The sequence below is a fragment of the Phallusia mammillata genome, chromosome 1 (genome assembly GCF_965637545.1).
Source record: "Phallusia mammillata chromosome 1, kaPhaMamm4.hap1.1, whole genome shotgun sequence".
In the NCBI taxonomy this organism is placed as follows: domain Eukaryota; kingdom Metazoa; phylum Chordata; class Ascidiacea; order Phlebobranchia; family Ascidiidae; genus Phallusia; species Phallusia mammillata.
In genome coordinates this window covers 29,987,343-30,014,280 of record NC_137252.1, presented here as the reverse complement: position 1 = coordinate 30,014,280, position 26,938 = coordinate 29,987,343, and the positions used below count along the sequence as shown (strand labels likewise).

The 26,938-nt window shown below is 39.4% G+C and overlaps 2 protein-coding genes and 2 pseudogenes across 2 annotated transcripts; all 4 read left to right on the top strand.

Annotated features, from left to right (window-relative positions):
• The first annotated feature begins 77 nt into the window (after window positions 1–77).
• On the top strand, window positions 78–1,931 carry LOC145232123 (very-long-chain 3-oxoacyl-CoA reductase pseudogene; annotated as a pseudogene).
• Window positions 1,932–1,975: 44 nt separating this feature from the next.
• On the top strand, window positions 1,976–3,574 carry LOC145232132 (very-long-chain 3-oxoacyl-CoA reductase pseudogene; annotated as a pseudogene).
• Window positions 3,575–6,998: 3,424 nt separating this feature from the next.
• Window positions 6,999–10,988, top strand: LOC145232115 (kelch-like protein 36). Its single transcript, XM_080096631.1, has 3 exons — window positions 6,999–8,972; window positions 9,194–9,398; window positions 9,512–10,988. The coding sequence occupies exons 1-3, from the start codon at window positions 7,606–7,608 to the stop codon at window positions 9,983–9,985; spliced, it is 2,046 nt and encodes a 681-aa protein (XP_079952757.1). The 5' UTR covers window positions 6,999–7,605; the 3' UTR covers window positions 9,986–10,988.
• A 5,734-nt stretch (window positions 10,989–16,722) lies between these two features.
• LOC145232574 (hexokinase-4-like) lies at window positions 16,723–25,685 on the top strand. The gene is made up of 9 exons (XM_080097234.1): window positions 16,723–16,996; window positions 17,151–17,304; window positions 17,371–17,519; window positions 17,698–17,817; window positions 18,030–18,240; window positions 18,385–18,583; window positions 18,978–19,133; window positions 21,719–21,985; window positions 22,356–25,685. Exons 1-9 carry the CDS (start codon window positions 16,967–16,969, stop codon window positions 22,522–22,524), a joined length of 1,455 nt encoding a protein of 484 aa, XP_079953360.1. The 5' UTR covers window positions 16,723–16,966; the 3' UTR covers window positions 22,525–25,685.
• Window positions 25,686–26,938: the final 1,253 nt, after the last annotated feature.

The window sequence follows — 26,938 nt, the reverse complement described above, 5'->3', positions numbered from 1 at the left end:
GTACTGTGCGGTCATAGGGTGCGACCATTTGTATTTTGTCAGATAGATGGGTTTAGTAATTTTTAACAGCATTGTATACTTTTGTAAAATTCGTCCGTATGTTGCGTTCAAATTATTTGGTGTGTGTTAGTATTATGGTATTTTTTATCAGCAGAAAAAGCATCAAAGCAGAAATGGCGATGTTTGTTGAATGTCTCTGCTTTGAATTATTTGTACAATTATGTATTACTTACATACTGCTAAAGGTACTATGGGGATGCTGGAACTTCATATATGTCTATTACCTGGGAACTCATCCTGACTTCCATAAATACGGCAAATGGTCAGTTGTAACTGGAGGTACAGATGGAATTGGACTTGCATTTGTCAAAAAATTAGCTGCTCTTGGTCAAAACGTTGTAATTATTAGCAGAAACCCGAAGAGAGTAAATACAGTTGCAAGTGACGTATCTGAAACATACGGCGTTGAAACAAAGGAAATAGCTGTTGATTTTGGTCATAGAGATATTTATCCAAAGATTGCAAAGGAATTAGAAGGTCTTGATGTCGGCACTTTGATCAACAATGTCGGAGTCTACAAAGAACCGACACATTTTTTAAAGTTTGCCAATCAACCTGGAATATGGGAAATCATGATAGATGTTAACGTTAAATCAGTGGTAAATATGACGCAGCTTGTCATGCCTCGAATGGTGAAAAAAAGAAAAGGCATTGTTATAAACATTGGTTCTGGTTTTGGGATTTGTCCTACCCCCTTTGTGTCTTTGTATTCCTCAACAAAAATGTTTATAGATTGCTTCTCAAAGTGTATGAATTATGAGTACAGGGATGCAGGTATTGTTACACAGTCCATAATGTTGTTCGGCGTTAGCACCAAAATGTCAAAACAGCCTCCGAATTTTTATTTTCTAACTCCTGACAACTTTGTTAGCTATGCTCTTAAAACCATCGGAAAATGCCAGAGATCGTATGGAAGTCCATTACATGGTATGTTAGGTAAATGTTTGGAAAGTCTACCTGAGACCTGGGTTTCTTGGTTTTTTTGCAGTGTGATTCCTAAGGAAAAGGACCATATTTAAGGTAAAGACAATCCCCCACCCTACACACATTACGAAAGTACCTTTTTAACACTCCATTACTCAAAGCTTTTTCACTATAATTTTCTCACGGTGATTTGTTATATGTGGAAACTTGGTCAATGAACGCTCTGCAAAAAGCCAGCACTCTGAAACGGTTAATTGCAACAGGAGCTATGGATTGAAAAATGTTGTCTTTTGAAATGTTTTTTGTCAGAAAAGTGTGGGAATTTGGCGGTCATATTTGCCTTGTCCGATATGAGTTTAGCCACACGGTTGTTGTGTGTATTATTTGTGTGTGTTTTTAACTAACCGTGACCATATTGTTTAACAAAATGTTACCACTAAAATGCCGTAGCACTAAACAAGAATAACGACATTTTCGGCAACTTAAAACATTTTTCATTTCTATTCAAGTTTGTAAAAAAATACCAGTCACAATAAACCAATGAACTTGTGTTTTCGCTTGCCAAAAAAATTTTTTTTACTATATTTATAGGACCTGCTGGTTATAGTTTACGTTTAAGATGGACGAAACATGCAGGGGTCATGTTCTTCGCATGTCCTACAAACGTTTGCTATAAAGTGAGTGACAGGAATCTCATTATTTCGTGACTTCCTACTGGTAAAAAAAACATTCTGCAATTTTGTCCGGGTTATTAAATGATGAATGGGTGTTACCTTACACCTGTTTCGAAGATTTTTGAATATCCACGTGATGTTGTTTGTAGCGTAAAAATGTTTGGATGTTTTAAACATCATTTTTCCCCTGTAATCCCGTTTTTTCCCAATTTTGCATGCGGTGTTGTCATAATGCATTGCGACTATTCGCAATTTGATAAATCAGCGACCCAGCTCAACGTGAGGTCTTCTAACGCTTAGGCGCAGTTACGGCAACGGTTGGTTGGAGTTCGGCTTTGGTTATGAGTTTCTTCGCAGAAGCAACCAGAGCCGAACATACAAGCTCAGCAAAAAGGCTTGCAATTCACAACCGTTACGCGCCGAGTTCAATGTTGCGGAAAGGTACTGTGCGGTCATAGGGTGCGACCATTTGTATTTTGTCAGATAGATGGGTTTAGTAATTTTTAACAGCATTGTATACTTTTGTAAAATTCGTCCGTATGTTGCGTTCAAATTATTTGGTGTGTGTTAGTATTATGGTATTTTTTATCAGCAGAAAAAGCATCAAAGCAGAAATGGCGATGTTTGTTGAATGTCTCTGCTTTGAATTATTTGTACAATTATATATTACTTACATACTGCTAAAGTTTCTATGGGGATGCTGGAACTTCATATATGTCTATTACCTGGGAACTCATCCTGACTTCCATAAATACGGCAAATGGTCAGTTGTAACCGGAGGTACAGATGGAATCGGACTTGCATTTGTCAAAAAATTAGCTGCTCTTGGTCAAAACGTTGTAATTATTAGCAGAAATCCAGAGAAGGTAAATACAGTTGCAAATGAGGTATCTGAAACATTCAACGTTGAAACAAAGGAAATAGCTGTTGATTTTGGTCATAGAGATATTTATCCAAAGATTGCAAAAGAATTAGAAGGTCTTGATGTCGGCACTCTGATCAACAATGTCGGAGCCTTCAAAGAACCAACACATTTTTTAAAGTTTGTCAATCAACCTGGAATAGTGGAAAGCATGATAGATGTTAACGTTAAATCAGTGGTAAATATGACGCAGCTTGTCATGCCTCGAATGGTGAAAAAGAAAAGGGGCATTGTTGTAAACATTGGTTCTGGTGTAGGGATTTGTCCTACTCCTGGCTTGTCTTTGTATTCCTCAACAAAAATGTTTATAGATTGCTTCTCAAAGTGTATGAATTATGAGTACAGGGATGCAGGTATTGTTACACAGTCCATAATGTTGTTCGGAGTTAGCACCAAAATGTCAAAAGTGCCTCCAAGTTTCTTTGTTCCCACTCCAGACAGTGCTGTTAGATCCCTTCTCAAAACCATCGGAAAATGCCAGAGATCGTATGGATGTCCGTCTCATGGTCTGTTAGGCAAGTTTGTTGATACTCTACCTGAGACCTGGGTTGCTTGGGTTTTTTGTAGTATGATTCCAAAAGAAAAGGACCAAATTTAGGGTTAAAGCAATCCGCCACAAAACCTATTAAGGCCACAATATCAGAAGCACTTTTTTTACACTGCGTTACCCAAACCTTGTTTTCTGTATTTTTCTTACGATGTTTGATTATCTTTGGAAACTTTATCAGTGAACGCTCTGCAAAAGGCCTCTATGAAATGGTTGCAACAGGAGCTATGGATTATAAAAAAGTTTGTTTTCTGTCAGAAAAACTTTGGCGGTCTTTTTCGTTATGAGTTTAGCCACACAGTTCATGTGTTATTATTTGTGTTTGCTTTCAACTAATCGAAATCATATTGTTTCACAAAATATTACCACTTACATGCCCTCCCACTAATCAAGAATAATGGCATTTTAGGCACTTAATTAAGTATTTAAAAAATAAAAAACATACCAGTCCCAACAGAACTATTGAAATTTGTGTTTTTTCTTAAAGTAAAAATGTTGTATTGTGGATTTTGTCAAAAATAACGTGTATTTACATTTTTAATTAAAACTGGTGTCTTTATGTATCTTTCCAAATTTGAAGACCAAATCTATAAAATTTCTTGCTTGCTTGTATGTTGGGCGACTCAAACTACAGGCGACATTGCATTGAACTGCATAAAACAAGGAATGTCACTAAGCTTATTTATTTCAAAAGGGCCGTCCTAATTTTTATGAAGCTTTGGTTAGATAAATAAAACATGTGTTGTTATTAACCAATTGTGCTTGTATTTGTCGATTGTTCCTGTATTTGTTGTTAAAAACCTTTCGCTCAATACTGCATTTATTATAAGTTTGAACTAACAAATATTTGTTTTGTGTAAAAATTCGTCGTTAGGCTGTCAGTTATCAAAGACAGCATTTTTTCCCACGCATGGCATGATCGTCACAAGCTTTGGGAATTTTGGGGTGGTTTGTTTATTTCTATAAACCAGCTCTACTGGGTTAGTATGTGATTTGTGGACCTTAGGTTATTTGACCATAAACTCTATAGCGCCCACTGGCGCGAATCAGTGACAATAGTGCATCAATACGCGGTAATGTGACGCAGTAGGTTACAAACAATTGCGATTGCACCAAGAAAAACGTTCCACGGACACATTTACACAACAAACGTTGCATGAAACTTGGGCCAATCACAACGCGATATTTACAGGATAACGAACGCCAAACATTCAACGCAGGAAAACATTTGCATGTAATTCCAGATCAACGCTCCGTATGGAATAAACGGCCATGGTGATGTGGTTTACACTGGTTTAACAATAAACTGACGCGTTCAGGGTTTTACATTTAAATCTGGCAAAAAATATTCACAATAGCATAACTTACCTATTTTTTTAATATGGTATATACCACCAATCAATTAGAATCTGTTTTTGCTAAGAGCAAAATAATGTAAATCTGTGGAGATGGTGCATGATATTAGCCTTTGCTGGACTAATAAAAATGGGATTAGACAGTAAGCAGTGATGTAAAGGCAACTAACTGTAAAGAAAGTACACTAAGAATGTGAACAAGTGTAATATTATTTGCTGAGCGCATATTATTACCTTTATAATTCGCCAAAACAGTGCGTCGCGAGCAACAGGATGCAGTATCTCATATGCAAACGTTATTTCCTGCTTCTGCTGCTTGCAAAACAAGTCATGTGTCACACCGTGGTTAATTAATGCGATTCGCAACAACAACAACAAGATAAACAAGGGGATGATAGGGTATAAATGACAACTGCACCTTCCAGATCTTTCCAGCCAGATGTTTGTGTTGACAGACGTCATTTCCAAATCAAATTACTTCACAGTTGTATGACTAATACCCAGATCACGTTTTCTAAAGCATCAGCAAACTGTTCCCCGTTTTATTGCTTAAATCAGATAAAACGCTGCCAGTGTATTCAAACATAATATTTTTTATTCATGTCGGTTATGTTGACCTTCAAATTACAAGGGTGAAAACTATGTTGACCTTCCAGTTACAAGAAAGTCCAGATTCCTTGAAGGAATGGAAAAAAAACACTTGTGGTTAGAAACTTGAACAAGCTCTCCAACAAAGGTCACACGAAAATCACGCACCTTGCATGCACTTTAGCACGCACTGTCCATGCGTTGCCAAGCAGGGAACATTTGCATTGAACAGTTGTGCAGTGGAGCGCAAATTCCGTGCATAACGAATACCACGGTTTTCTGCTGTGATCCTATTGCTTTGTTTTGTATGAAGGTGTGTAAAGCCACATTCAGCATTGACGGGCTTTGGGGGATTGTTACGTTAACACTGCTTGTTTGAAGGCATTGTTTCAACTTTTGTCTTTAATGAAAGCGATGCAGCTGAATATCAATCAAGTTTTCGAGTTTTAGCCTATTTGGATGAATTAAACTGTAAGTCTTATCATTTTGTTCAAGCCAAGCGAACGGCTTAGATATGTTTCTGATAAGCTTTTTATACTTCTTAAGTATATTCGTTTGGGAGCAAAAATTTGGAAAGTTTGTTATCAATCCCCGCTTTTGAAACGGTGTATGAAGCAATCAACGCAACCTCGTTTTTGCCTTAAAAAGCTGCGCGAACCGAAAGAGTTCAACCGTCCGAAAATCTAAACAACAACATGGCGATCACGCGGGCACAGCGTGCTCGGTGCGTGATAGCTTACAGCACGTGCTTGCTTCGCGTCTGGGTGGCAGCGTGATAGTCGGTGCGAGGCGACATGTTGAGCGTTCAATTGGTTGCCAAAACCTGACGCAATATGACTAAGCTGTGCGTGGCTTTCCAAGCAATTTGACCACGTTTACTTAATGCGGCTGCCTGACGTTCTCGTGTTTTGATTTGATGGCGCAATACAGCCCCTGTTTTGTGTTTAAGACTGCCTATATAGTGCCTTGAGATCCATTGTTGAAGTTACTACCAGTCAGGTCACACCAGTTTTAGTTTTCAGGTTTAGGTTGTAAAATATGTGGGCAGTTGTGTTGAAATTTACTGTTATCTTATGAAAATAGCATGGAGATGTTACAGAACAAGACAGAAGTGACATGTCAAACCTCCCAAGCTCAGTGTTGTGGCTAGAAGTTGCAAAACTCGGTGTGAAACAAACCACCGTTCAATTAAAAAAAGTCTAATAAAGCGATCCAGTAACTACAGTAGTAGTCTATTTTGTGTTAAGTGCAGTTGTTTTAGGAATAAACAACATTAAAACGGATGTGTTGGTACTGTGGTGCGACAACTAAACACATAAAATTCCGAATTCATGTTAGTTTCATTTTACCATGTAAGTTAAGAACAACATGGCAATCTGTTGTCGTGAATATCAGTTCACAAGCCCTCATAATTATGTAAATGAACGTTAAATCGCTAGACCGACAAGCTTCTTATTTAAATGCAAACAAAGAAGTTCGAAGATCAACATAAAAATAGGTCAAAGCCGCTGTCGCTAGGTGGTGCTGTTCACCGACAAGCGGCAATATCGCCTATCACGCCCTGTCCACGCGCCGGCCGCGTGGTCGAGCGAGCGGCTGCTCGGCGCTTGGCGTTTTTTGTCGGTTCAGCCAATAAACTGCAAGTGCAAATACAGTAGACCGGATTTGGATTGTGCAATTGCAAACGGTTGGATTGTGTAAATGCTAACATCCGCAAAATAAAGCAATTAAAATTCAAATGTCAGGAATGATAAACAAGCGCTAGCACTCAGTTACCCTTTGGTTCAGCAAAACAAATTAAATGGACTTAAATGACCCAGCCTGCCATAATTTCGGACATCAGTGATAAAGTGATCAGCACATAAGCAGGTCACGCAAGAGCCGTGCAGACAGCAGAGGGAACTGGTGTTTTAGCGCTTTATTGCTGCGCTCTGCACGCCATTGTCCCAGTCGACTGTTGCCTTCTTTCCAAACCAAGCTGGGCTACTCGGCGCTTTGCCGGTTTTTGCTGGTTGGTAACAGGATGCCTCATTTGAGGTCGTATGTCACGTAGAACTCACTAATCGGCAAAGAAGGCAAACGAGCGCGCTTTGTTAAAAGTGCTAGATGTGGAATAGGACTGCAGAACGCCGATGGCAGCGGCAATTCCTACAGACACCTTATGGTGCTTTGAACAGTATAAGTGAGGCCAATGCTGGCTGTACATCAATTAACTATTGTATTATCTTTTTATTGGATTGTTACTGTCGTATTTTAGTTTAGTTAATTTAAGTTTTTCGTTGTCACAGATAGGATCAAACAAAGTAGTTGCGCAATATCGAAGGGCTGTCAAAGAATAAAGTGGTGGTGACGAGTGGCGATTGACACCATTCCAAGCTTTCAAATCGTATTTATTTGTGATTGGCTAGTTTGAAACGTTTAGCCATTTACATTTGTGACCAGCAATATATTACTTTTGATGTTAAAAGCTGTTAATCAATACTTACATTACAGATGCCCTAAAAGCAAACAAAAGTAAGCTCGCTAAAGCTAAAAATGGTGCTGTTCGGCTCAAATCAAGACCAACAGAAGTGCAACCATGCCTCGTACCTCTTTAACGAGATGAGCAAGTTTCAAAAAGTGGGAATTCTCTGCGATGTGAAGGTACCAGGCCAGCTGCATGTGGTCAAGGCACACAAAATTGTTCTGATGAGCGCTAATCCGAAGTCTGATACATCTGGGTGCAAGGGTGCTGAAAATCAAACAGCAATCTGTGATTTTCCTGTCGAAGAGGTGCTGAAGGCTTACGCCCCCAATAACACCGCAGAAGATCCGCCTGGGCCCGAAGCGGTGGTCGACTCGTTGGGCCAGCGCCTTGGCGCCCTCAACGATCTTCGATTACATCACTGCTGCTGTGACGTCACTCTGGTGGCTAACGAAATGCAGTGCGATGTACATAAGGTGGTGCTAGCTGCTTGCAGCGACTACTTCAGGGCGATGTTCACGTCCAAAATGAAAGAATCAATGGACAACAGAGTGGTGCTACACAATGTGGACAGTTTCTACGTCCGCACAATCATCGACTTCATGTACACTGGTGAGATCACTTTGGACTTTAACGGTGCCTGTGACCTCCTTGAAATCGCAGTATTCTACCAAATTTTGCCACTCATCAACCGATGCCAAACCTACCTGATTTCCAACCTCAGCGCGCAAAACTGCTGTTACCTCACTATGATGGCCCACGACCTCGCTCTGGACGACTTTCTTTCTCATTGCCGCTCATACGCATTCGAACATTTTCTTGAACTGGACCACGATGACTCTGAGGTGGACTTGCTTCTGGCCGATGACCTGGTCGCTTGTCTCAGTCGGAATGACCTTGGAAACGGGATTTCAAACACCTCAACCGAACAGACGGTTTTGCGTGTGGTCTTACGATGGCTTCGGCGCAAATGTGACGATGTCGAGATCCCTGAACAAGATCGAATTCTTTCCCAAGTTCGATTTTCCCTTATCGCAAAGCAAGACATCGATATATGCTGCCGAGCTCTTGCAATGGACGTTGACAATAACAATAATAACAACAACGGAGACGACTTTTTTGCATCTTTTGGTCCAGCTTTTAAAAAGCATTACGAGCGCGCGGTGACATACCACAACCGTGTCTTTGAGCAGCCTCTTCTGCACGACAGAAGTGACTTGCGTACTGACCAGTATCACAGAGCGTGTGTTGATGGTGTCCTGGCCCCCAATCCGGTGAAACTGCCCTCCTATTCCAAGAATGTCTTCGTTGGCGTCCAAGATGTTAACCCAGACTCGGAAGGCAATGTACCCATAAGGGATCCTTATCACAATGTTGTCGACTTCAACGGTTTCTTATACCTGCTGGGTTCTACTCGCACCAGGGACAGCTGCTACAGGTATGTACATTGGCATTGGAAATGTCCTTTTTGTTGTGAAAAAAACAAACATCGTAACGGGTGATTGCCATTTTTCCAAATCTCGTTTGTAACGAAAGTCTATGGTTTTTGCTTGTAGGAACTGATAATATTTCTTCAACACCAAAGTTTTTGTTTAGGATTTACCATTAAGCCACAGCAAGATTTACCATATACGATAACCTGTAAACTTTGACTTGCAGTCGCACTGTTACTCGTTATGACCCGCGTTTGGACAGCACAATTGCAATTGCCAGCATGGGGGAGGAAAGAGGCGACTTCGTAGCTTGTGTTCTCAACGACTACATTTACGTTATCGGCGGTCGTAATAGACACGGAGCACTCGCGTCCTGCGAGAGATACGACCCACGACAAAATTCTTGGGAAAAGATTGCTGATTTACCTCAGGTTGGTGTTCGAAGTTTATTGTATGTAATTTACGGCTTGATGTAAAACATTGGTTGGCGTCCAAACGAGACAGTATTGATCTGAAATCCTAATGACATCTTATTTCTGTTTAGGGCATCTACATGGCGGCTGGCCTTGCCCACGACGGTTGTATCTATGTCACTGGAGGCTTCAACGATTACGAAACCACCGGGACCACGCTACGCTATCACGTGACAGATGATACATGGGAGGAGATTTTCGCACCGATGATGTGCGACCGAGGCTTCCACGCCTTGGTGAAGGGCCACGACGGGCTCCTTTGGGCCGTTGGAGGCGTGGACAATCCATTCTCAGGACGTAATGTATGGGAAGTTGAAGCCTTCGACCCTGACCTCGAGATGTGGCGCTTTGTGGGCCAAGTTCTTCCCGTGCAGCCATTTCTTTCCATGATGCGCATCAACGTGTTCCTAGAGCGCGATAATCGCACTTGTGTTTTTCCCGTGTCCACTCCGCACAAGTACCCAATGCTGGAACACGTCCCCAGGTCTCGAATGTGGTTCGAAATGCGATCTCGCGTGGTCGTTTCCCAAGTTCAAGTTGACTAGAGTGGCGTTTGCAAAATGCCGCAAATATTCAGCATTTCCCCCCAAAATTCCTTCGCGTGGAATAAAAATAAACGAAGTGCTTCCAAGCAAAATATTGTTCTCCTGTGGATTGGCGCCAAACGTTGTGTAATGTTTGTTTGACTTGTTTGCCATTCAGATTTTGGTCCAGTGGTAGGCAACTCGCATCGCCATCAACAAGCCAAAACACCATACAAGCTCTGCTTTTGTTCTACCGATCAAGTGTTTGTATCTAAAAGTTCCATTTGATCGCTTGGCGCTGTTATACCGTACATGTTTTTGCGATGTTCAATTTCTTCTTGTGTTCTAACGTGCTTCAACTGCCATTAATTCGCCGCACGCAGATTCGTAAAATTTCGTTTTTTTCGTGTACAAGCCCGCGGTCCAACCGCAATTTTCCCGTCTTTTCCTCGGTCAACAAGTCCGCAAAGCCTGCACCCTTTTAACGTGCGAAACCATCTTGAGTCTTGACCTTGGTTCTGCCATTTTACAACAAATGTCGACAAATGCAGTGAATTTGGCCAACGTAATGTTTGTTCGGATAAAGTGTTTAAGCACCTCTAATATAACCGTAGCAAAGTGTATTTAAATATGACAAGTAGCTTTTCACAAACAACTGAAAATATTGTAAGATTGGTCCAAACACTTCTGTTGTCGAAATTTGCTGCAATGCGTAAAGTTGGTCCTAGTGTTATCTCTGCTGTATACATTGGGATATCCGGCAAATGAACTGTTCAAAGCACATTCCCCGTTAGTACAGCGTAAATAACTGCGCTGTTAAGGACGAAAAGAAACATACGTAAAAGTGTTTGCAAATGTTCGTATATTTGATCTGCGTGTAACGCCATTATATGCTTGTTTTTTCGTACTGTTTTGTTTTGCTTGTTTTTTTGTTATTGTCTATTTCAATTGTCAACGATCCGAACTTGTCTGTGATCTTTCCTTTGAGGTGTACGACAATAAAAAACGAAGTTTATCCAAAGAATTATTGGTGTTTCAATTGAAGGCTTTGTGCTAAAATCGGTTTGGTACTCTGTTCGATTGATGAATAGAATTTGAGAAAGTTCCGGAACGTGCTAAAATGAGTCAAAACAAGAATCAAACATTTTCGGGTTCCTTCCAAAGCGGAAATTATGGTGACAGTTGAGATTGTTGTTAATAAAGAGAAGAAACCAAAGACAAATGGTTTATTCTTTTCGTGCGAGGTATAACGTGTTTTCACTAAGCACTGATTTAAATTTGTATGTCCGAATAACAACTGCTAAGGTGGACACTGCCTTTCTGACACTTGATAAGTCATAAGTCATAATTCAAACTGTCTATCCTAATTTGTCACATCAACAAAATCCATATAAACCGGTGTTAACGTGCTGACGAGAGTTGTTTTAAAGGCGCTTGCCTGTTTGGAGTCGGGCAATGGGTTCGACCCACTTCTCAACAAAACGCCGACGTCAAACAGAGCATGACAGGGCGACAAACGAACCTATACCTGTGAACCTTATCGAGTTCGTATGCCGCGCGAAACAGCAGTAAAGCGATCGCGTTTCGTGTCGTCACTTATTGACGAGGCGGGTTTATGCATGTTGATTTAAATTTCTGCACGATAAGCACATTTTGTGGGTTCAACCCACATTGGTTAAAGGTGTATTAAGCCTTGGTACTGTAAATTGACAAGTTGATTGCAAATGAACCTAGCTGTAGCTGTAGGCTTTGTTTCCAGTTCAATTGGCAATTCTACAGTAATTGCCTATTGAGGTTTATAAACAGCAGTTAACCCGGCGCTTGTTCTACTGCTGTAACCACCCCTTAAAGAACGTACCTTAAACACTATCGGGACTATGGTCATATCAAAAAATGCTAAAACCTACAACATGTTATTTATTACCGTCCAGTCCATAACTTTAAGTTAAGTATTTAAACAGCACAATAGCCGCATTTTACCACTAACATTCCACACCTTTGTTTATCGCGTCTTCTGTGGTTCCGTGGTTAAACACATTTTTTGTGGAAAATGCCTTAGATTTGATGTGTTTACCAAAAATGGGACTACGTGACTGTCGGCGCACATGCACGCCGGTTTTGATCAACATGTTGGTTTGTTATGATGAAGTTTGGGCTGCACGCTGACGGCAACTCAAACTCGGCTTGCCGCGCAAAAACAGGTGAAGTCAAATCTTTATTATCACAAGCAATGGAGAATTTCTTTCCATCCGAAGTGCCGTTGACATCAGTTTAGTTGTTGCACAATGCTGGAAACATCAGGAAATTGCAAGGTCTCTTTGTTTTTGCTCATACCAACCATATTCTGTTACGAATGCTGCTTTAAAATGCAGATATCTTCACAATGTACAGCTGCAGTGTATTGTTACTAATGATCCCTTAATTTTCCTGTTGTATTAGGAAATTCACATCCGCCAGGATTTAGCAGTTGTGTCCTGTGCTTTTCATGCCACATTATCGCAATACAATACACAATCGTACTGCAATAATCGAAAGAAAAGAGCTTGTTGTCAATAACAATTACGTTGACAAAATTTTCAAATGACATGTTATTTTTTATATTGTGTTGTCACATGTTCCCGTGTTAACGTCATGAATTTAAGCTTTGTAACAAACAAACGTTCTGCGTTCGGCGATGATTCCACTTACAAAACAGGCGCTATTGTAGAGCAGCGTCACAGCAGTGGGAAGTTTAGGTTGTCAACAACTAGAACGTGCAATCAGCACGGTCTCCTGTTTTGCGGTCGAAAAAGGTTTGTCGGACATTTGAGCACTCTAAACTGTCCATTGAGCCCCAGAGGCTACAGAATACCATTGCATATCACAAGTTCAACGCTTGCAAAGGAATCTATTAATCTGGAAATAAACGATTTAGTTGCATCTGTGGTCGCCATTTTTTCGTCATGTAACTGTTGCCCAAAGGCTATTGACGTGTGCGATTTGTTTGTTTTCCACAAAACAAGCTAATGCGGCTCATTCTTTAGCTTTTGAGGTTATGTAATAGCAAAAACATTGGTCCTTTTTGGTGTATATGTATGCAAAATAACAAACTAGTAGATAGGAACTTGACTGCATCATGCTTCAGTGACTGCTTTGGAAGAAAATGCTAAGTTGCGCAATGAAGAGAAAACATTTGCTCGGCGTTTTGCAGAATGGGCTGCTTTGCCTATAAACCAAGAGGAATTTATTGCAACTACGTTTGCACGGAAGTGGTTCAACAAATTAGTTGCTGTCTTGGTGGAGAGCGTGCGCAATTGGCGACCTTTTGGGCTTTTATTTCTGTTCAACTTTTTTTTGTAGTTGGGTTTTGTAATTTAATGGTACAGATGTTGCAGCTGTTAGCAGCTTCCTGCGCTTGTACTGTATGGTTGCGTTTTTTCATCCTACATTGCGGTACAGTCAGACACATTTGGGGGCTTATTTGGCATTTTTTCCTAATTCGAACATTCTGTTCCATTTTCTTTACAACTATGAATAAAATGATTTAAACTCCAGACAATCCCAGTGTAAAATCAATACAGTTTTCCAATTTAGCCCCAATTCTCGACCCCGATTAAGTTGTTTCGTTGAATATTTTTTTGGCCAATCCAGTGGGTAATTAAAAAGAATTAATTCCCAGAAACTCAGATCGTGGACAAAAGGTAGTGTTAACATGAGTTTAAATAATGTCCGCGAGACATAGTCTGGTTATAAATTGTCAAGGGACTGCATGCTGGTATACAGCACTTTATATTACTTGTTAACTTGCATGCAAATTGCACGCACATCGCACATGCAGTGTATTTGACTACAGCAGCAAGCCGATTGCGAGATGTTTTTTCAAGCACTTGGTCCAGATTCCAATTGAAACGTGTAACAGCTCTTCAATTGGCTGGGTACGCTACACGCCCTACGAAAAGCAGAAATGCTGACTCCCAACTTTTTGACTGTGCACTCTGGGTACACAAAGGACTTGAACAACGACCAAACGCCGGCCGGCCAGGGTTTTCGTTTCATTGGCTTTGTTTGCGCGGTTTTGTGTGCGCAAGATACATCCGCGTCATCACACAAAGATAAATGATCGCTAGCTATTTTAAGAGCGATTTCGCAACCTGGATAATAAGGAATCGCATACGACCCAGCAAGTATCATATACTGCGAATGACGCTCATAGGGATATTGTTACTGTTACTTTTTGCACATTCATCATAGGTTTCCTCTTAACCCCAGACGGGAACATGTGTATAAATTTCGTAATTTGCTGAGACCTTGCAATAAAGACCATACCGTTGCCAATAGTTACAAACACAATAAGTAATCCGAAACTATGTGTCCCCTTTCTGATTGATGTAAGTAATATTCTTTAAAAGATGGCCAAAGATCAAAGTCTGAAGTTGAACGGTGGGAAATTATTTATTTATTTCTGATTGCGTTTTTGCAACCACTGTTAGTTTACTATCCATTTTCCAATCGTATAGAAATCTTTTTGCAAATGCCGTAATGCTTTTGGATTTTTAGCCACATCAGCGATTGCATACGTGCATAATTTTGCAAAAAATCTTTGCACTAACCAAGCTATGTTTGCGTTTGCAAGGACAAGGGGTCGCTTATATAATTACTATGAGTAGACATTTGTTCGTCTAGTTTATATTTAACTTACAGTTGTAATTTTTACCGCAACGGCAAAAATGTGTGTCACTGTTGTTTGCCTCTGCACCGAGAATACATAAACTATTGCCGCATCAGCAAAAACGGAAACTGCAATGTCTGCTTCGAGACTAAAGGTCAACGAACCTGGTGTGAGTTCAACTTTGGCGGGCCGTGAACGACCAAAAGTAACCTCGACGTGGAGTGAGTTTGAAACAACGGCGGCAGTTGGGATGTATACTTGAAACTAGTGATGCACCGAAGCTTCGGTTGGCCGAAACATTTCGGCCAAATACGCTGTTTTCCGATGTTTCGGTTTCGGCCCGAACTTTTTTGAAAATTCGGCCGAAACCGAACTTTTTAATTGCATGGAATTAATGCCCAAACTATCATTTTCACCAATACAAAACGTCATAAATCAACTAATAGTTGTATCTATAAAATACGAGCCACGTTGTCAGCAAAATATTACAAGTTTAGTAAAGCTTCCGCATTGTGGAAGTAATTTTGATTTGTCATAATTCACTTCACTCGCATCAACGACACAAGGTTCAGTTGAAAACATCTATAGAAACGGGGATTTTTCGGTTCGGCCTGATTCGGCCGAAATTATTCGGCCTCGTGGCCGAATATTCGGTTTCGGCCCGAACCTTTTTAGGCGGGTTCGGTGCATCACTACTTGAAACTTCCTCCGTTCCGCCCAGTCATTAGCATATGGCAATGTCGTAACGTTACAAAACCAACAATGGCTAAACTTGGTAATGGTAGCCTATAGGCTAATGCTATATTCTCTTTAGTGACAATTGTTGATAAATTTTTTAAATCACATTTTCATTTTGAAAAAAAGGTCGTAACAGTAACACCTGTAGAATACTCAACGAAAGAAATACTTTTACCAGAAACAAATTTGCCAGTGATGTATCCTAAAATAAAACGTCGACATTTCATTAGCTAACGGTTCGGCAAGCAGTGAAATAGTGCAAAGAAATGCCGATTACCGTTTTATAACTGGATGAGGAAGCACAGATCGATTTGGAATGCCAGATAAGGACTACGCGTTTGCTGGAACGTTTGTCGCGTGATGGCGCAAACGATTCATGACCGGCGTCTTTTTCGGTCCTTCGCGAAGGTATGGTGTGTTGTATCCCAATGCTTTTTGCTTGTTTTAAAATTTGCTAAAATATCTTTGCTTTTCTTTTTTTTAATGTGTTTTGTTACGTGACTCTACTTGTACAATGACAAAACACAGTAGCTTAAAGCAGACTTTTTTGCGACAATTTTGATTCCTAAACCAATATAGCAAGGATTGTAGCCTATAAAACCAAAACATCATGTGTTAGGTCAGGGGTCCGCAAATACTTTTTGGCGCGACACTAAAAAAAATTCTCTAAATTCTCTCGACCCAGGCATCAAGTCTGTGGAAAATACTAATCAACTAAATATCAATATTAAGACTGCCATTATGCTATTGTCACATAAAAACAGGTAAACAAATGAGAACTGTTGGCTCTGTGTTGAGAACACAGCTAATCAGAAAAAAACATGCTTGCATAGGTGCGCTTAATTTTTTGCATTGTTACATGACTGTATGTCATAGTTACGCAGTCATACGTAACAATGCAATAATGATTAAAAGATTGAAAAAAAAGCCGAAATTCATTAATACTGTGGATGTGATGCTTGTATTTGGGAAATTTAAAATATTTCGCGACCCAGACTGGAACGTTTTGCGACCCAAATTTGGGTCGCGACCCACTATTTGCGGACCCCTGTATTAGGTGACTCCCATTGTCATGAATGTTGAATAAGAAGCAAACTTACCACAACCAACGGCTCTGAAGTGCCTTTAATCTGCAAAAAGCCACCACCGCCTGCTAAACCAACACGATTTCGAGCTTTTATAAGTTGACAAACTGGATTGCATAACGCGTACGTCGTCGGACATAGGAAATAAAAACGATGCTCTCTTTCCAGTGAATAGTCAGTGAAGTGTAACAACACGAACAGCCAATCACAACGCGAGTTAAAAGGGGGTGTGCTCCCTTTTTTTTCTTTTTTAGAGACTCCAACCTCAAATACTTCTGCTCGTGTTTTCTCTTGGTTTCTTTTAATTGCTGCGGCAATGCTCTTAAATTAGGACAAGGTTGGATCTGCAACGCTTGCGCGAAGTGCTTTCTGGAGAAATCAACGTGTCATCAACCCAAGTTGAACCGGTTGGTTGATTTGAGACCGTTTAAGTACTTCGAGCTTCGCGCTGCAGTGCGCAAAATCTGATTTACAACTAGGAATATTTGTTTCAAAGAATAATTTCACCTTACTAAATACACAACTTCGGAAATGGCGAATGCAGCTGCTATAAGAAATCAAGTAAGTAATTAATTTACTTTAATTGTTAGTCAGTAAATTATAGTTAGCTGTTTTTAGGTAACTGGTCTGTTAGTTGCTGTTAAATATGTGTATTATGTAGACAGTTGTTTGTTGGTGGTAAAAATACTAAACAAAGAAATATTTGTTACTGCAGATTGACGAAGTTTTGTCATCATATAAATTAAGCAATGAACAATTGGAATATGTTAGAGACCAAATGACCCAAAACCTTTTTAATGGACTTCATGGCAAAAAATCTTCTCTTAAAATGTTACCCTCCTTTGTGCGAGGAATCCCAAATGGCAAAGGTATGTTGCCTGAGGACAGTGTATATTTCTACATTTTTGCACCTATTAAAGTCTATTTTTGTGTAGAATGTGGTGATTTTCTTGCACTTGATCTCGGTGGCACAAATTTTCGTGTTTTACGAGTAAAACTACCAGAAAAGTCAGATGACAGGGTTGAGGTTGACAGTCAAGTTTATATGGTACCAGAAACAACTATGCGGTCCACTGGAGAAGAGGTAATATTTTTAACACTACTGGTCTGTGACATGTTAAGATTTAGTCTTTGAGGGTGGTCACTAAGCTGTGAGTGTAATGTATATTGTACCAGGCTGTAATTTTGTAATCTGTGAAATTGTAACCCTGGTGTTGTCAGACTTTTTTACCTGGACGCATATTTTATTTCTTTCTTTGCAGTTATTTGATCACATCGCTGAATGCATTGAGGATTTTTTGACCAGACATAACCTTGCTGATGCTTCCTTGCCTCTGGGATTTACTTTTTCTTTTCCTTGTGTTCAGAACGGACTGGATAATGTACGAATTATTTTTTGTCAAAAATAATTTGTTAGAGTTAAAAAGTGGTTTGTTTTTCTGTGGTGTTGTTAATGCCTATCAATGCTAATGATTTAACGTGGTTAACATCAGTGCAAAATATGAAACACAATAATAGATATTTCCTTGATTTGAAAAAGAATCTTTAGTTTATTTAAAAAACTATATCCCATTTTTAAATTCCTTGATTACAGAGTTTTTTGCTGAGATGGACGAAAGGCTTTAATGCTACTGGTGTGGTGGGAAAAGACCTAGCTGGTCTGCTGCATGAAGCCTTGGAGCGCAGAAAGCTGCAAAGCCACTTAACATACAGCGTGAAAGTTAAAGCGGTTATTAATGACACAGTTGGCACAATGATGACATGTGCTTACACGGATCATGATTGTACCATCGGAATGATTGTGGGTTAGTGGCATTTAGTGTTAAATTACATGTTTGCACGCACTCCAAACTTCAAGTGGCCTGTTTGAAACTTAATGAAAATGCAGAGAAAAAGCCACAAAATCATGGTACAAAAATAAACAAGGCCATTTTTGTTTTTTATTCAAGGAACTGGGAGCAATGCATGCTACATGGAGAGTGAAGCAGATATTAAGACTTTGAAAGAAGAGCAAAGATTGGCGGGCAATGGTAGAATGTGCATTAACACAGAATGGGGTGGTTTCGGTGAAAATGGCAGCCTGGAATCGATAAGAACTGATTGCGATCGAGTGGTGGACAAGGAATCCATCAACCCTGGATGCATGATGTATGATCGATACATTGATTTTAAAGGCCATATCTTCATATTTGTACAGGATAGATACTAAATTAGCCAATAATTATATAAATGCCTTTAATGCACTTGAAGATTATAAACCAGTTATTGCACTGAATTGTAATTTATCAGGATTTTGGTAGCCCATATTTCATGTGTACATTGTATGGATTATAAAATCTACCCAACTATAAACTTAAACAATATATACCTTATGCAAAGCAGAACTGGACTGTAGCATGCAACACTGTGTTTTGTATGGTATTATTGAAGTGTTTAAGCCATGCCATTTTTATCCGCCAAATATTGCTTTTACAGGCTTGCTGCATGGCAAAGTGGTGTGTAGTTTCTATGCAACATAATGTAACATGCAAAACAATTCTAGATTTGAGAAAATGATCAGTGGCATGTATATGGGTGAAGTGGTGAGATATCTTCTACTTAATCTTGTCCGACAAGCTGGATTGTTTGGTGGAGTTGCCACAGACATCTTAAAAACTAAAGGAAAATTCCTCACTGCATTTGTTACACAAATAGAAGCGTAAGTACTATTTTTTCATGAATTTCCATTTACTGCTTGAGCCCATTTATTGTATACAATCGTTTAAAGCAGGGGTGTGCAACCTGCAGCCCACGGGCCAAATGCGGCCCGTCGATTAAGGTTGTGCGGCCCGCAGAGACTCAGAAAATATCTAATATACTGGCAAACAAGTCCACTTATTCTACATTTTTGAGCATATCAATGCGCCCGGTCCTTTTTTTCTGCGACCTTGCAATATGTGGTTAGAAATTTCGCTACTTGTAGTTAAGCATTTGGGTACGCAACAAAGTAAAATCACCTTGTGTTATAATCACCTTGCGGCCTGCGATCTAATCTTGGCAATTGTATTTGGCCCCACAGTGACAAAGGTTGCACACCCCTGGTTTAAAGCTATCAACCAAAGTGCATAGATATTACCACTACGGTGTCAAGATGTACGTAACTCCTAATTTAGGTTTTACCTATGTGGGAATGTAAGACTTGTCACTGTCTGCCCTTTTTGCTTGTCCCCAATTCAATTGGATTTCAATTTGTGATAGCAAAAAGCAGGAAATATAGCTCATTTGTCACAAATTTGTTGCTGTGTTGGGCAACCTGTCCGTATATTTACATGGTAGGAAGTCGATTGCAAAAGCCATAAACTACACAGAAAAGAGTGTGGAATTTGGTGAATTAGCTATTTCTATAAAGATTCAGTTTTGACCGAATAAATTGTTGCGATGCAAATCCGAATCTTTTACAAACACAACCGCAAACGTAAAAACGTCTCTTTTTAAAAACTTTGTACTACAGGGTCTTTCATAGTGCACAATAACTAACTTCTGCGTCAACTATAGTATGGTTTTCAAAGCATTATTCTTTGTCTGTTGCAGACAATAGGTCGGTTATTCATTTACAGACAGGCAACGACAGCCAATAATGCCTGAAAACCCGCAAATTTTATCCAGAAATGCTACACAACTTGCTTGTCGTAGTAACGCCAGTATGTGTTTACGTCTAAAGAATAAAGTCACAAATAATTCGTTAAACTAGGTCAAATTCAGTTGGCTGGTTTGTCGAATATCTGTATATCACTAGTTTTACCATTTTCATCATGCCTCTATTTTCTGATTAGTCGATACACCTTGACTTAATGCTATATTAATGCAGAAAATGTCTTTCATTGTCAGACACTACGCTCTGTTAAAGAGTTACCCAGTCTGGTTGGAAAAGTCAATTGAGTTTGTGGCTCGGTAAATACAGCATTGGCTTGCTCTGTAGACACGAGCTGTTTGTGTCAAACAAAAGTTGCCTTCATTTCTCTATATGTATGTTGGGCATATGACAAGACTGTGTGACGTATTTCGATGGTGTTCAACAACCAGCCAGTAGCGCAAATGCAAACATCGCCAGAACCAAGTTGCAAAACCTTCCTTCATACGAGTCCAATATTAAAAAATTTGATATTTACCCAGTAGGTAGGCAATAAAACAACCTGTTTTCGACTCATAAAGCATAGGAGTTTTAAATTATTGAATACCTAATCACATGTTTCAGATAAGAAACTATTTGTAAATGGTTAAACCGATGTCACCTTGCCTTTTCCAGGAATATGTTGATGCATATCACTTTAAATCATTGTGTCTGCTGCAATGCATTGGCCTATGTATCTGATAGTGATATGAGTCAGTTTTTGAGCTGAACGCATACTTTATAACTGTTGGCACAAGTTTTACACATTGTGTAATTAGGTCAAAGTTTCTCAACATATTCAAACTAAACGAAAATGTTTTTGTCGTGCATTTTTTGGGGGGACCTGTGTTAAATCTGCAATAAGACGTTGACTGTTAAAAAACAACCTTATCCAGATGAAATCATACCCTTTCCCCTTGGAGATTTCATAAACAGTAGTAATGTCTGACTACACAAACTTGCCTCACAAAGAGCATGTGTTGTTCTGTTGTGGGGCGACAAAACTGATCATGTTTGGACATAGGAAACCGGATATCATGTTTTGTTGCTTTGTGTCTTTGCTTTCTTTAGTTCAGATTGGTTTGAGAATTAAACAACAAACCAACGGTTAGAAACGGGACTAAATCGTACCAGCACGGAATTGTCCACAAATTGTTCGATGGATATTGTTAACGTTTTCTGAGTTACACTGCACGTCAAAATATCACTTTTTTGCAACATGTGTTTTTTTGTGCTCACTGCGAGATAGGGAGCGATAAAACTTTACTCTGACCAAATTTATTTCCTGACAAACGCTCTGTAGCGGGGTGTTTAAATTGAGGCATTGATGGCAAAAATGTATTTTTTGTACGATATTTGTTTGTGAATTCAAAAAATTCCAGTGTTTCAATCAAACTTTGCAAAAAAGTGTTTTTCCCCAAGTGGTTGTGTACTTCTTTCATCGGTTCTGATAACAGAGCTGCTTATCGTAACTAAGCGTTTAGTTTGTACCAGCCCGCAATCCACTACAATATCCGCAAACTACCACGAAATCTTCCGTTGTTTTCCTCCAGGAGCGCTCCTATTTCCTCATGCCTCTTGTGGAGCACGTTTTTGCCTCTGCTTCAGTACCTAAAACAACTTTTGTGTTGCAGAGATCGCTCCCACCAGCTCAAAGCCTGCTCACAGATCCTTGACTGTCTGGGCTACGCCAACACCACTCTCGAGGAGCGCTCAGTTGTACGAGAAGCGTGCGTGAACGTGAGCACCCGAGCGGCTAACCTTTGCGCATCCGGGGTCGCAGCGCTTGTGCTGCGTTCGCGGGATATTGAAACAAAACTTCCCGCGTTGGGGTCTGGTGATGCCTCGAGGTTTCGGATTACAGTCGGGGTGGATGGCACCGTGTACAAGAAGCACCCGCGGTATGTTGAACCTTGTTGACTGGGGGATTTGAAATACGCTGACTCTTCTAGACTTTAAGACTTGTCCTTGAAAACATTTAACCGCAGAAAGGGATTAGCAACATGTAACATACGTGTAAGGTCGTTTGTACAACACGTTCGAATGCTGCAAGTCAGCTATGTGATGTTTGCTTAAGCCTGCTGGGAAATGTAACACAGTAAGCTTGCGAAGCTTATACCTGTATACTTGATTCCAATTTTAAAAACATTTTTTAACCTTCGGTGTGTATTTTTCGTTTTAAAGTCTGTTTTATAGATATTTTGATTAGTTTTATAATTTGTGTGCTGTGTTCAGAAAACAAAACAACAATATTTTTTTTTGCGTTTCTAGATTCCGATTTTTGCTCAGCGACAAAGTCTCAGAACTGTGCCCCAACTGTGACGTCACATTTCGTCAGTCGTCCGACGGAAGTGGCAAGGGCGCCGCCCTAGTGACGGCGGTCGCGTGTCGACTTGGCGAAAATATCGAAGCGGATTTTACAACAGAAGACGGCGGTTAAAGAATTTTTTTTCTAATTTTAAATTTTAAAGCAATCCCCCCCACACATATATGGCACAGACCATCTGATAACTAACAAGTTTCCTTTAACTTATGTTAAAACTCTATGTACGTACGTAGTACCGTTAAAGGGACCGTATTTGTTGCAGAAAAACGGTATACAAGTTTGACAAGAAAGATTACTCAAAATTAGCAAAATATTGTCAAACAATAACACTTTCGATGTCGATATTTATAGCAGCAACGGTCTCACCCACTGCACTGCCTTCATACCATTCTAAAGTTTGTTTACGTGTTTCGCTTTTTAACGTGTCTGTGACTTTTAAAAGCCGCCACCCTTGTTAGAAACCGACCCGTTCTGTTGCGTTTATACACAAACCTCAATTGTACGAACCGGTTGAGGTGTTTGTCTAAACATTAAATTTGTCTTGTTTTTTTTTACTTGGGGGCCATAAAAACGCCTTTGCCATTGTCAGGCAAAATTCCCGAAAACAACGTATATATATTTTTGGCTACAATGTCAATCCTTACCCCTTTCGCCTGCCGTTTGAACTTACACTGGGCCACTGAGTCCACACCTAGGCGGCCAATTCTACCTCAAATTGCGCACCATAGCTTGCGTATTGCAACCTATCATAATGTGAGTCAAAATCGGGACACGTTTTGGCCTTAATCTGCGAAAAAATGTTTTTTGTTGAACAAATACCGAATGACCTATAGACGAGCGCGCGCGGTTTTAAAACCACCTGTATTTGTGTTTTATGTAATCAGTGATTATAAGTCCGTAGCGTACGGTGCATATTTTGCTTACCACCAATGTTTACCGCTTGGCTTATCAGATCTTCTCTCAAGGCCGCGCATTTGTGCTTCACGACAACATTTGCGGCTAATTTCTGATTCGAAATCAATTGAAATCGGATTAAAACGTGCCTTTATGCCTCTGCTCCCAGAAACACCACCAGCCATGAAAAACCGTTGTTGTTTTCAGATTTGACTTGCACAATAGGAAATTAACATTTACGGTGTCATAAATAATTAACCAAAGGGCCACAGATATGTATTATGTTCACCAAACAAAATTGTTTGATAGACGGTTAGATTGTAAATTTTACAATCATCCACAAAAGTTATAAATGTATATTTGTTTCAGCCATTTGCATCTTCAGTAACTTACTCAAAAATATATTGTTCAATTTATAGTATTCTTTCATCAACGTCCATTTAGGGTGCTGGACCATTTACCCATTTAAATTCCTCATTCATTTTATTCCATCTAGGGATTCTAGGCTATACAGGTTTCAAAATACGAGGTGCTAAATATAACCAACAATGTTAAACACTAAATACGTGATTTCTAAATGCCATCCTCTAAAATCTTACAACCGTTTAGGTTATGTATTCAATCAGTCTGAAAGCGTGCTCTTTCTTAACTATCTTCTAAAATATTAAAAATTAAATTTGCTTGCATCCTAAGAACATATCTTGAAAAATTACTACGTATAATTCGATTTTAAATAATGTTATTCGTAAACATTCAGTCTCGGTCATTTTTACAACTTTATTTACTGTGTCATTTAGGACTGTTTTAACCAAATGCACGCTATTGGTTTACAGGTTAACTGGTTAAAAGCGAAATGCGCTAAGTTAACCATAAAACGACTTCTGTGTCCATAAAATATCCCATAGCCTCGTTTTCGAATGAATTCTATTCCACTTGATCAAAAAGTGGCAATCTCTCACAATGAATGTACCTTATTTTTCTATGTACAGATTGCACTAACCGTTGTGAAAACTATGTACAAAACGAAATATTTAATATTTTTGCGATGAACTGCTAATATGTAAAAAAAAACATATTTTTTGCCCCCGAAAGTTTCAACCAATATTTCTGTTTTACGTCGTTTCGGTATTTAACTTGTATTTAATTGTAAAATATCTACAAAAGTGTTTCGTTTATGGGCCTCGTACAAAAGTTCAAAATTTTGTCAATTTAAATTTCGAAATTGTTGATTTTCGTGTAGTGAAATTTTTACAGAGGTGCATTTGTTCTTAATGATCTTTGTGCCTCCGCGGGCCTTGTCTAAACATCAAAACATATCTTTTTTGGTTTTTGTGCCTTTGCTGTGTGCTTTTATTGATCATTGTTGCTTTGCCAAAATTCGACAAGTAAACAACACAATTGGTTAAACGAAAGATGCGCGGTATATACGTATTTGTCTTGCTTACCTTTTTCTGTTGCCACGACAACGCGTACACCAATTCACGTCAATTTTGACGACGTTTGCCATGTGTGCGTTGCCTTGGCGACCATAAAAAACGCTTTTCAAAGTGTCTGTATGGTGCTGCACACTGTTCCTTAAGTACAACAAGTGTATTTTCTGATGATTGTAGTTTCTTTAATCTTTGTCACCCTAATTTTTCACGATAAGTTTTTTATCCCACTTTAAAATATGAGATGAAATAGACGTCAGTCTTTGTTTCAATTTGAGATTAAAGCAGTTTTTATAGAACTTTTCAATTCTGCTTTCTGTTTGTAACATGACAAAACGAATTTCAGTTTACATAATAAAACAACCTCTTACGGATGGAAAACTAATTTAAGACTTGATATGTGGTCTGTTCCTATTGTCTTCTGTCGTGTACAAAGATCCTAACTTTGCCCAAGTGTACAGATTTAACTGGGAATAAGCACGCGCCCGTAATATAGTGTGACTTCAAACCCACTAGTTCTTTCCCCACGTTGGTGATACTGTAAATAGGTGTAACGAAGGCCCCAAGAGACCCTTACTCAGGCCTCATAGGCGTCACCCTTACTCGTGTACAGTACATCTTGTAAATGCTTCCAACAGTACTTTGTATTTATCCTTACTTCCCTTTTGCGTGATGCGATTGACTTTTTTCTGCACGCTAGTTGTTGTTTTACAGTTTGTATTCCACTCCCTGTTCGGCTCAAGTTCCAAATTGCGTTGTTCTGCTTTTCAATGCAGCGCATACTCATCTAGCAGTTCATAAATCTCGTTTTACCGGTCGGTAGAGGGAGCACGAACATCAAAACTTGCGATCACTGTCGTGCTTTTCGCGATACTTATCTTGTGTCGCAGTGCCAAAGCGCTGCTGAGAGAAAATTGTTGCGCGCGTGTAAATAAAAATGAGAATACCTGGTGCTGGGTGTGTGCTGATGTCATAGTTCAGTCGAGCGTGATAAGCAGTGGAAATAAGATCGGAGCTGCTCCATTGAAGTCAAATTGCGGCAGGTTGAAGTGTTATAAAATCGCTTCTTCAGTAAAACTTAGTCCAAGTAAACTGGCACTGTGACAGAAGGCTTAAGTTTTGCCCGTGTGAGCAAAAACAGAAAGGTTTTTGTTGACAGAAACACCTGCCTAAACAAGCTGTTTACTTTTGAAAGGTTTGGGTATTCAGAAACGATTAGTGTTTTCAAAGTGTGTTGTTGGAAGTATTTGTGACAACCTCGCAGGCTTGATAAATTAAGAACGATCAAAAAGGCGGAAAGATGTGGGGAAAACCCTGTTTTGATTACCATTGTTTACAAACGTAAATATCTTTTGCAAGACAAAAGGCCGTGCTAACTTGCAAGTCATGAGACAGATTTAAAACATTAAGCTGTGTTAGGTAGTGAGCTTGAACAGTCCTACATAATTACATTGCTGTATTAAGTACTCTATTGTAGTTTGATATAGATGTACTCAGTGAAGTGATTGGTCTGTAGACTGTATAGTTGTAGCAAGAGAATCATTCCCTGAATAGTTGTAAAGATTCAAACTGTGTCTTTATAGAATGAAAATTGTAGATACATTCGGTTCCAACTTGAAAGTAACATAGGTAACCAGCCTAAACTTCTTTGTACTTCAGTCCCAAATCAGCACTGCCCAAATGTGTTTGAAGTTCCTGTTTTAGAGTTCATTGTTTGCAAGAAAACACTGAACAAGGCGTTTGGGTTACATAATAATGTAAGGTTCAACTGTCAAGTTATTGCTTTTCCAAAAGAATTGAGTCAATTGAACATATCTGCACATTTGTTCAAATAAAAAGTAATTTATGACATAGTATAAGTATAATACAAAACCCTATTGCGGTCTTGTTTTGTAACTTAGGTCTTCAAAGTGCCTAATCCACAAGTGCTTGGTCATTGTATGAAATTTGATTAGGTGTTCTATGTAAATTGGACCCAGAATTCTTCCCTAATTTAAACACACTGACACGCCACAGGTGGTTCCTTACATTATTATTTGCATACAAATACAACATTTACTATTAGATGACTAGTTTGACCTGAATCTATTCCTTAGCTACCCAATTTGCCTTGTAGAGTTCAGTACTTGGTCATTCCTCATGATATTTTACAATATATAATATCTTTACCCTGGTAAAGGCGACCTCTATGGGATGCCGAAACA

Bases quoted from the DNA above. Each gene is read 5' to 3' on its own strand.
- LOC145232115 (XM_080096631.1), top strand. From the start codon at position 7,606: ATGGTGCTGTTCGGCTCAAATCAAGACCAACAGAAGTGCAACCATGCC. The intron at 8,973-9,193 runs GTATGTACATTG...TTTGACTTGCAG, and splicing joins ACCAGGGACAGCTGCTACAG to TCGCACTGTTACTCGTTATG. The intron at 9,399-9,511 runs GTTGGTGTTCGA...ATTTCTGTTTAG, and splicing joins AGATTGCTGATTTACCTCAG to GGCATCTACATGGCGGCTGG.
- LOC145232574 (XM_080097234.1), top strand. From the start codon at position 16,967: ATGGCGAATGCAGCTGCTATAAGAAATCAA. The intron at 17,305-17,370 runs GTATGTTGCCTG...ATTTTTGTGTAG, and splicing joins AGGAATCCCAAATGGCAAAG to AATGTGGTGATTTTCTTGCA. The intron at 18,584-18,977 runs GTATGATCGATA...AAACAATTCTAG, and splicing joins ATCAACCCTGGATGCATGAT to ATTTGAGAAAATGATCAGTG.